Source organism: Salvelinus sp. IW2-2015, linkage group LG5 (assembly GCF_002910315.2).
Source record: "Salvelinus sp. IW2-2015 linkage group LG5, ASM291031v2, whole genome shotgun sequence".
In the NCBI taxonomy this organism is placed as follows: Eukaryota; Metazoa; Chordata; class Actinopteri; order Salmoniformes; family Salmonidae; genus Salvelinus; species Salvelinus sp. IW2-2015.
In genome coordinates this window covers 2859088-2870400 of record NC_036844.1, presented here as the reverse complement: position 1 = coordinate 2870400, position 11313 = coordinate 2859088, and the positions used below count along the sequence as shown (strand labels likewise).

At 43.3% G+C, this 11313-nt stretch overlaps 1 protein-coding gene and 1 pseudogene across 1 annotated transcript; one reads left to right on the top strand and one right to left on the bottom strand.

Moving 5' to 3' along the window:
• Window positions 1-1297: 1297 nt before the first annotated feature.
• LOC111963795 (small ribosomal subunit protein uS3m) lies at window positions 1298-3259 on the bottom strand. Its single transcript, XM_023987317.2, has 4 exons — window positions 3155-3259; window positions 2864-2944; window positions 2627-2738; window positions 1298-2424 (listed from the first exon to the last, which is right to left on the bottom strand). Exons 1-4 carry the CDS (start codon window positions 3191-3193, stop codon window positions 2141-2143), a joined length of 516 nt encoding a protein of 171 aa, XP_023843085.1. The 5' UTR covers window positions 3194-3259; the 3' UTR covers window positions 1298-2140.
• Window positions 3260-4183: 924 nt separating this feature from the next.
• Window positions 4184-8085, top strand: LOC139027802 (nudC domain-containing protein 3-like; annotated as a pseudogene).
• Window positions 8086-11313: the final 3228 nt, after the last annotated feature.

Genomic DNA, 11313 nt, shown 5'->3' with positions numbered 1-11313 from the left:
TATGGATGAGCGATGGCCGAACGGCATAGGCAAGATGCAGTAGATGGTATAGAGCACAGTATATACATATGAGATGAGTAATGTAGGGTATGTAAACATTATATAAAGTGACTAGTGATACATTTATTACATCCCATTTTTAATTATTAGTGGCTAGAGATTTGAGTCAGTATGTTGGCAGCAGCCACTCAATGTAAGTGATGGCTGTTTAACAGTCTGATGGCCTTGAGATAGATGCTGTTTTTCAGTCTCTCGGTCCCAGCTTTGATGCACCTGTACTGACGTCGCCTCCTGGATGATAGCGGGGTGAACAGGCAGTAGCTCGGGTGGTTGTTGTCCTTGATGACCTTTTTGGCCTTCCTGTGAAATCGTGTGGTGTAGGTGTCCTGGAGGGCAGGTAGTTTGCCCCCGGTGATGCGTTGTGCAAACCTCACTACCCTCTGGAGAGCCTTACGGTTGTGGGCGGAGCAGTTGCCGTATCAGGCGGTGATACAGCCCGACAGGATAATCTCGATTGTGCATCTGTTTTTGGTGACAAGCCAAATTTCTTCAGCCTCCTGAGGTTGAAGAGGCGCTGTTGCGCCTTCACCACGCTGTCTGTGTGGGTGGACTATTTCAGTTTGTCTGTGATGTGTACGCCGAGGAACTTAAAACTTTACACCTTCTCCACCACTGTCCCGTCGATGTGGATAGGGGGMTGCTCCCTCTGCTGTTTCCTGAAGTCCACGATCATCTCCTTGGTTTTGTTGACGTTGTGTGAGGTTATTTTCCTGACACCACACTCCGAGGGCCCTCACCTCCTCCCTGTAGGCTGTCTCGTTGTTGTTGGTAATCAAGCATACCACTATAGTGTCGTCTGCAAACTTGATTGACTGCGAATCTCATAGTGTTTGATGTCATCGGGTAGAACATAACTTATTTTCTACAAAACTTAGAAATGGGCAAATTTTCACATGCTGACATTGGTATTGTGCTGGAGATAATGAAATGTTGAAAAGTGGTGGAGTTGCCCTTTAACTCAATTTGTATTTAAAGAAATGTATTGTGTTGCACCATATAGAATATAAAGGACTGATATGATTGCCTGCCATGTAGAATAGAGAAGCGTGTCCGTTTCTATACATTACATTTACCTGCAAAGTTCTGAACGTTTCACCGGACTGAATACATACGATAACACCGTCTGGTACAGTCCGTCTCCATAGACGGGTTGGTTGTTGAGCAACAAAACCAATGTGTGCGAAACTATGGGGCAAAACGGACTGGGTTGGCTTAGATTGTTGACATGTAAACTATATTTCGTCTCCAATGTTTATTGAAAACATAAGTACATTTGCACAGTGAGCATTTCTCTCAAATACATTGTTGCAGTTGTTGGTTGGCTAACGAGCAGATTTGAGCCATATTAGCATAGACATGTCATCAGTCAAAACAAGACAGGGTATAAAGAACAAGATAAAATAGCCACCTACAATTCCCCATATGGCAGCTTCTTGTCATTGTTGCTAGCCATCTGCCCATCCAGAATAACAGACTTCTGCCCCATTGAATTGTTTGACGTTGTCAGCTAACCCGTCTATTCCTTCCTACTGTGAACAGCCATCTGAGGCAGTTGTTTAACACACACACAGTAAATATATATGCAAGGCATTCCATGTGAAGACAGATTTCAATAGACACATTCAAATATTCTATAATCAAAGGTTTTTCACCCAGGGTAAAGCTAGTCTGGGAATCTGGTCATTTCAAGTCTTGACACTTACAAGATACCCACTGACTCTTGAAGAATATATAGCCTCATGAGACTATCCCAACATACTCTATTATAATCAAAAATATAAGGTTTTATTCACTGATTACAAACAAGGAAGTAAACCCCTCAAAATATGTTTAAAATTATCATGTGGATGTCATGGACTGTCAGTGAGTCAGTCCATGCATCTAGAGCGTTATTTATCAATTTGAGAAAGGTTAGTTTCCTAATCTCATCCCTCAGCTATATAGCAAAACAAGTGGTGGGGTGGCCATTTTGTTGTTTTTCTGTTCCCAGAATGTAGCTTTAACAATGGTAACTATTGTGTCTAAGTCCTTCCACAAAGTCCTATATGACCAGTCTCCTGTCAGCAGATCCTGTTCCTCCTCAGAGGTACTTGTAGACAGCCTTGTCCGCTAAGGTCTGGACCTCCATCTTGACGGGACACTTGTAGAAGTGGGAGAGCAGCGTCTCTGTGTAGCCAATAAGGAAGTAGAACTTCTGAGGAGGGAGTTTCTGCAACATCAGGGCACACACCACCAGCATGTTCCCTCGCCGCTTTATCACAAGCTCATTGGCTAGGCAGTTATGGAAGGTGCCGAAGATGAAACGCCGCACGAACACGTCCTCTACTGTTCGATCGGATGCTCCTCCCTCTCCCTGTAAGTTGCCTAGTAGATAAAGAGGGAAGGATGGAGGGAGAAGAGACAGAAACATTAGTTATACTTGAACAATGATGAAGTTTATTTAGCTGCATAATTAACTGATGAGTTTAAGGCTAGCCCCTAGGACAGCATATACACAAACAAGGTTGGGGTTGTCTTTACATATAAGGTCAGATAACTCAGTGTGTAGGATTTTTTTTWAACTCACCAGTGTGCTGGGAAAGCCAACCCTTGCGGTGGCCTATGTGGTGGGGGTGGAGGGCTTGCTCGTAGGTCAGTGGTCGGTCTCCTTTCCCCACTCGGATACGGGCTGCCCGATTCTAAGACAAAAGAAAAGTACAAATGTTTAGTTGGAAGTAGTCTTGTCAGCAGCACGTGAGTGACTAGGTAATGTCCAATGTGGAGGATGGAAATGGTGTAACGTTAGTCTTCGAATAAAAGATACCTTGCAGCATATTGCAGTGACATGAAGTGTTCGTGTTCCAGAGTTGACGCATATCGAAGTACCGACTCTGGCAAGCGCGATCTGTGAGGCAAAGACATGAATGCAAAGACACTGAGCAACAGACAAGTAACACTGACAGCTAACGTTAGCTACATCGGCTAGCCAGCCAGAAACACACTTTCTCCAAGCCCACACACGTATCTAAACAAAAACGGTTCATAGTTAGAATGTAACGATACTTTAAAGTATAATGTTGTCAAATTATGGACTAAATGTAAACATGCTTCTCACCGATAAATTCACACTTCGACAGCTCAAAGACGCAGCCATTTTGACTAACGAAAGTGTTTGTGGGAAGKGCCATTGGCCTGGGCGTGGCTAGAAGGGGTACAGCTTTTGTCAAATTAACGTCAGATTTGACTTTTCGTAGCAGTTTAGGATAATTAGGTTTTTTATTTTTTTATTTTACCGTTATTTTACCAGGTAAGTTGACTGAGAACACGTTCTCATTTGCAGCAACGACCTGGGGAATAGTTACAGGGGAGAGGAGGGGGATGAATGAGCCAATTGTAAACTGGGGATTATTAGGTGACCGTGATGGTTGAGGGCCAGATTGGGAATTTAGCCAGGACACCGGGGTTAACACCCCTACTCTTACGATAAGTGCCATGGGATCTTTAATGACCTCAGAGAGTCAGGACACCCGTTTAACGTCCCATCCGAAAGACYGCACCCTACACAGAGCAGTGTCCCCAATCACTGCCCTGGGGCATTGGGATCTTTGTTTAGACCAGAGGAAAGAGTGCCTCCTACTGGCCCTCCAACACCACTTCCAGCAGCACCTGGTCTCCCATCCAGGGACTGACCAGGACCAACCCTGCTTAGCTTCAGAAGCAAGCCAGCAGTGGTATGCAGGGTGGTATGCGTAGCCCTGGTTAGGTTAAGGGTTAGCCAAAATTACATTTACATTTACATTTAAGTCATTTAGCAGACGCTCTTATCCAGAGCGACTTACATGCGCTAAACGTTTCAAATTTTGACAAAAGTGGGAATCCATCAAGCCATGACCAGTGGCGATTTCATCATGTAAATCTTGGTGGGGCAAAAAATAAAAAGTAGAGGGATGCATGCCAGCAAGATTTACATGATGAAATCGCCACTGGTCATGGCTTGATGGATCAAAGTCTGGTATTCTCTGGATTTATGGTGCTTTCAAGACAACTGGGAACTCGGAAAAAAACAAGGTTGAATCATGATGACGTCATTGAGCTTCAGGTCGTAGCTCTAGAGAGAGGCCAGAGACTTACAATTCCGAGTTGGATGACCGTTCAAATCGTATTTCCCAGTCGGAGCTCCTTTTCTCCCGGAATTCCCAGGTGTCTTGAACTCACTGAAGTCAAGTTTTCGCAGTTCCGAGTTAACAGTTGTTTTGCGCACGGCACAAATCATGCTTCATTGACAGCATGGCCAATGTTGAATGTTTATCATTTTAACTTGGAACAGAGACACTTAATCCCAAATGTGGGACCACACAGCCATTCCATTGAATAGCAGGCTAGTGATTGCTTTGCAATGCTTGCAGTTAGCCACTGTCACTGATTCCTTTGAAACCACTCGTTGTTGAATTTGCGATTACCAACTTGCTGTGTAATGTTTAAGTCCAATGGCCAATGAGCACTGATACATTTTATCTATAATTTCTCTTAATTATTTCTCTTCATATGACAAGGATTAAAAGTAGATTGTCGACTTGATTCATGATGACGACTGCCAGCTAAGATTTTGAAAGTACCAGTCCAATCAAAGCTACTGTAGATATAACGTGATTTGACGTCATTTTATATGTGGCCAATGGCCTTGAGCCTTCTTGGATGGACACTTCTAATATAACTCTATGTGTAACAGTATAACTTTAGACCGTCCCCTCGCCCCGACACGGGCGCGAACCAGGGACCCTCTGCACACATCAACAACAGTCACCCACGAAGCGTCGTTACCCATCGCTCCACAAAAGCCGCGGCCCTTGCAGAGCAAGGGGAACCACTACTTCTAGGTTTCAGAGCAAGTGACGTAACTGATTGAAACGCTATTAGCGCGTACCCGCTAACAATTTCACATCCGTTACACTCACCCCCCTTTCAACCTCCTCCTTTTCCGCAGCAACCAGTGATCCGGGTCACGGCACCAATGTAACAGTATAACTTTAGACCGTCCCCTCGCCCCGACACGGGCGCGAACCAGGGTCCCTCTGCACACATCAACAACAGTCACCCACGAAGCGTCGTTACCCATCGTTCCACAAAAGCCGCTGCCCTTGCAGAGCAAGGGGAACCACTACTTCTAGATTTCAGAGCAAGTGACGTAACTGATTGAAACGCTATTAGCGCGTACCCGCTAACTAGCTAGCCATTTCACATCCGTTACATATGGCAGCACCAAAGTGGCTTGAATTTTCGAGGTCTACCCTTAGACTTGGCGGTGACGTACTGTCCCCACGAGTGACAGAACACTGAGCTAATTATGGCGCAACTAGAGAACTTTACCAACACCTACGCTCTATATTTTCCATAAGCTGCCCCACCACCACAGAAAGCACTGAGCAAGGCTGAAACACCTGCATTTTCGAGCTGCATTACTTAAGAAAGCAAAAAATAGATCATGTTTGTATACTGCTTTATTAACTCAATTATTATATATATWTTTTTTTACATTGTTTGCAAAATGATACGTGATATGTATTAATGTCAAAATGACATGCAAAACAGGTAAGCCCTCAAAAAATGTTTTTTTTTTAGCAAAAAATGTGGGGCTGAAAACAGGTGGGGCTCTGCCCTGAATTGTTTTATTTTAAATTTTTGTATTTAACCTTTATTTAACTAGGCAAGTCAGTTAATAACAAACTATTATTTACAATGACGACCTACACCGGTCAAACCCAGACGACGCTGGGCCAATTGTGCGCCGACCTATGGGACTCCCAATCACCGCCGGTTATGTGATACAGCCTGTGATTACGGTTCGCCACTGGCCATGACCCATTGGCCATTATACACGGCCATCCCTAGTTACCACAAACACAAAGTCATAAACCCTATTTCTACAATTTATCTTTTTAAAATGTGATTTTAAAACTAACCTTAACCACACTGCTAACCTTATGCCTAACCCGAAACCTAAATTAATAATAAAAATTGTTTTCATAAATGTTTACGATATAGCCAATTTGGACTTTGTGGCTGTAGTAACTAGTGGAAACCTTTATACTCACCAATAACTGTACCATTTTATCAATAGTTAAACGTATATAAACACCAATTATATTTGTTAATGATATATATGATTGTATTATATTAAATCATTTAGATAACATTTTGAAATAGGAACCTTGATTTGCGCATTGTGTTCCCTGTGGACAATGTTCAGTTCCTACCTAGAAATGACAATAAAGGTAACACATTCTTAGTCAGCGAACAACTTTAAACGTTTGCGATAAAGATACTTTTATTGAACTATAACAGTTTGTGACATATTACATTGAAAGTTAAAATATACAATGCCGTCGTCTATGGAAATGATAGTTGTATGACAACGCTCTACTTGGAATCTTGCAGCATTTTGGAAACATCCATAATTTCCTTGAGGTCTACTTCGGTTTTCTGTACCGCAAGACAGACTTTTGTCGCCTGCTGTCAACCCCCAATGACCGTATGGGCTTCTCTCCAGGGGTGGCCGACAAGATGGTCCTAAACATAATGTAGTTAACTACAGTAGCTAGCTAAACATTTTACACGTTTCTGTGTTAGCCATGTAGGCTYGCCAGTTTTCTCCTAATAATTCTGTTCCCCTGTTTAGTTTTAAAGGTAGACTCAGTAAGATTGTCATCAAACAACAGACATCAACAGTGACCTAATCGGCCAAGACTGCCATCATTGGCACTGCCCCTTGCATTTAAGCTCATATGTCAGTCTTGGCTGTGTTGGTTACTAGTTAGAATATCGTCTCCTTGTCTATGATTTCATTTTTTTATTCGATTTTTGTATTTATTTAAGTAAGTTAAGAACAAATCCAATTGAGCGCCACCCTATGGGACTCCCAATCAAGGCCGGTTGTGATACAGCCTGGAGTCGAACCAGGGTCTGTGTAGTGTGACTCCTCTAGCACTGAGATGCAGTGCCTTAAACTGCTGCTCCACTCGGGATCCCATCTTGCGACAGACATCAACAGTGACCTGACCGGCCAAGACTGCCATCATTGTTACTTCCCTTTGCATTTAAGCTCATATGGGAAATATCGGTAATCTTAGCTGAGTTGGTTACTAATAGCATGCCTATGCCCAGTACCCTGCCCTGAACTTTAGTCACTGTTACTAGCTGACTACCACCCGGTACTCAACCCTGCACCTTAGAGACTGTCGTTGAACACAGTTTTACCCACTCCATATGTATATATACAGTACACTATTCTAGTCAAGGCTATACTGCTGTACACACCTTTTCTTGTCATATACTGTCCATACACACCATCATGTAAAAAAAACATATTTATATGTTGGACTGACATTGCTCGTTCTAATATTTCTTAATTAATGTCTTTTAAATTTTGGGGATTTTCTTGTATTGTTAGGTATTACTGCAGTTGGAGCTAGGATCATTAGCATTTTGCTACACCTGCGATAACATCTGCAAAATATGCATACACAACCAATAACATTTATTTTATTTTACTATTTGGAATATCGGCCCCTTGTCTATGATGTCATCTTGCAGACTCTACCCGTTAACGTACACAAAAAGTGATTAGGGGTTGATTATGTACTTGGCTCATTATCTGCACAGTCCTTCTGTCTGTTTGAGCATGTGGTGGAGCAGGACGGAGACAGGCAGCAGAGGGAGCTGCAGCAGAGACAGAAGGCCTGGGCAGCGCCCCCCATGGTGCAGGAGCTAGAGATACAGGCCACCAAGCAGCCGGTGGAGCCCAGGGGAGTCAGGACAGAGCCTGCTGCCCAGAGAGAGTTCTGTCTCGGGTTCTGAGAGCCCAGCACAGCCTCTAGTACGAGGCCTACCTCTTCCAGCCAAGCCTCAGCCTCTAATCCACAGCCCCAGAGCAGCAGTGCAGCCCAGCATTCATCACAGGGAGACCTGGCAGCAGCCTGCTCAGACTCTAGAGCAGCCTTTCTTAAAGTATGGGTCGCGGACCTGTTAATGGTGGGTCGCGACGTGTAAATGTATAATTGTTTAATTAATTACTGGAATTGATTTGGCCAAGTGCATCTGCGCTCTCTGTTCAATGCGCGCTCTCTGCTCAGCAGCGGTCTTTGCTCAGTTTGGCAGCTGCGTGCGAGGGAGATGCCCGTGTGCTTCGCGATTTATTTTTCTGCAGTTTTCTTGAAGATCACTCCGCGTCACACGGTGCAGCGCAGTCGTTCAGGCAGCAGATGGTGCGCTGCAGTGATGCCAATTTAGAAATTTTGTTGCTAGATTTAGCAACTTTTCAGACTACCCTGGCAACTTTTTTGTCAAACAGCACCTAGCAACAAATTTAGCTACTTTTCAAAATGTATTTTCAAATTTTAGCAACTTTTGAAAAGTGACTCAAACGCTAAAATGCACGCATTTTCCCCTCTAAATGACACAAAAACGATTTTCTCTGTCACACACTCAGTCACAACACACGTGCKTTGCTGAAAAAGTGCATTGTGAGTGACGTCAAAACAGGCGCTCAGCTCGTGCACAGYCAGCAGAAGGCCAGCAGCAATTTCAGTACATTGCAAATCATTGTTGGCTGACTGCAGCAGCAGCAGTARTTGTTCGACGAGCCAAATCCAATGAATATAGTTGGTCACGAATGTTTGATCTTGAACAGAAATTACAACATCAATCAACATGTCTCAATCAAAATTGTACAGAAAAGAGTGGGAGTCTGTACCTGAACTAATGTCAAATCATATTTTTTGCCGAGATGGGCAGTCAATTTGAGTAACGTTAATGTGTATTCTACGTAATGACGCAGTTTTACGTTATCACGCAATGACATCATAACAACATTTAGCAACTTTTAGCAACAAATCAACCTGCCTCTAGCAATTTACCTTGAAAATTAGTTGGCAACACTGGTGCGGGCTGGAGGTGAAGGATTGTGGTGCTGAACTATGTTGAGCCCAAGAGTGTTATTGTTAGACAAAATGCAAGACCAATTGTGCAGTATTGTATTTGGATTGTATGCACATATGTATGTGCACATTCCATTCTTACAATGCACTCTATCTATTTTTCTCTCCTACCCATCTCAATCTCTCTCTCTCTCTGTAAAAGGTACATGATATGCTGAAGAAGAGCTGGGATGCTGAGGGCTCTCCCTTTAAAGGACAACAGTTTGATCCCTCCTTGTTCGACATCCCCACCAGCGCTGTACAGATGTGAACACACACACACACAATGTTGGGAATTGGGTTTGAGACTGAGCAGAATTGGCTATTTATTCGGTAGAAACAGCCTGGTATTTTAAGACCATTTTCTTAATTTTTTTGCTAACTTTGAATAGAAGGGAGAGAAACTCTGTGGAAGGTTTGTTACTGTGTTCTGACTTATGTGAAATACCTGAGTCCTGTTCATTAGGTACCAAACGTAAGAACAGACTGAAACTGGGAGGTATCACCTGGTTTCCCTGAACACTCATTTTAATTTTCTGTTGTGGGCCCTAATGAACACAACCCTGAACTTACCTGTTTATGTATCTGTCTGCCCGCTGAACAGACCTGGAAGATAGCTATACAGTCACAGATCTAGGATCGGCGTGCTTTCCCAGATCCTAACCTTCATCATTGAGGTGAAGGATGCAAAACTGGCCTTAGATCAGTGTCTACGGGTAACTTCCAGGTCCAGATATGTCTCAGTGTTGTTTTACATGTAGATTACTTTTATTAGTGGGCTTAATACCTCTCTGCCGTTTCCTTTTACTGAGGTGTCTATTTTTGTGTGCCTGAAATCAATTAAATGAAGTAAAAACTGTAAATATGCACTGATGTGTTCTCTCTATGTGTGTAGGCTGTGTGTGTCACAGGAGGTTAGTGGCACCTTAATTGGGGAGGACTGGCTCGTGGTAATGGCTGGAGCGGAATAAGTAGAAGGGTATGAAACACAGGATTTCTATGTGTTTGATGCCCTTCCATTTGCTCCGTTCCAGACATTATTACGAGCCGTCCTCCCCTCAGCAGCCTCCACTGGTGTTTGTGTGATGTGGAGCGGCACTAAAACCTATGCGGATCTACAGGAGTGCCAGGCTGGCAGTCGACTTGAGATTCAGCAGTAGTGCCACAAGAGGGCGCCATCCCAAGATTTCTGATGCTCAGTGCAGTATAATATTCCTTATTGGCTTGATAATGGCTGTATCCGATGGATAGGTCGATATGGATAAGGATGAATATCAGGACTGATATAGCTAGAGCTAGTAAGATGCTTACAGACAGAAATCCTAGACACTTGCAGACAGGTCTTTGAAGTTCAAAAGGATTCTCTTTCTTTTTCAGATCTGAAGCGTAGATGCTTTGTTCCTAAGAATACTGTTTGTGATGACAGTGCAGAGGAACAAGCCAGGAATAGAGACAGTAGACAGTAGTTGCCTATGACTATGCAGATGTCTTCCTTCCCGGGTCAGTTACTCTGGTACTTGATTTCACCCAGCTCTCCCAAGCGGACTGAAATAGGTGCCGGTAGGCCACTTTTTTTTATTTAGGTGAAAGTATTCATACTTCAGAGCCAATTCTATAAGAGGGGCCAGTTTTCTTTCAGGAGAAAATTTGGGGTACAGCGTTGAGCATCCGGTTCACTTCAAGCTCTGATGCCATGGACCAGACCTGGCTTTGAATTGCAGGTGTAGGTGGTGTTGATCATCCTGAAAATACCATAATCCAAGCAGGCCTAATGCAAGCACTAAAATTGACTTGTTTGCATATTTTTATTTGTACAAATACCAGTTTAGGGATCTTTGCAGTCTAACAGTTTGACACACTAAAACATAATCAATTTTATTTTTGTAGGCTAGATCAACAACATAAAAGAGAGACGTAAAATAATTTGTATAGCCTGTAGGCTGGCTATACCTGTTCCAGCAGCTACACATGATGGTGATAATTAGGATGGTTCCATGATGCTGATGCTGATGCTGCCAAAGCCTGCTATGTTAGTCTATAGAATCTCTGATGCTGTGGCTTCAGGTGTTATCGAGCTGATGCAATGCCCCCTGGTGGTATGAAAAATGTGTTGTATTTACAGCGCGCTCGATGGTGTAGAAACGGCGTGAAAAAAGGCGATTGAACGACACACTTTGGGAGAGCGAGAGAGTACCACCACTGCCTCCTCCTCCACTCGAATAGGCTACATCTCCACTCGAATACATATCTGTAGTAGATTATAGTGCGCTCTGGACAGAAAACGCATTACACATTTTTTACA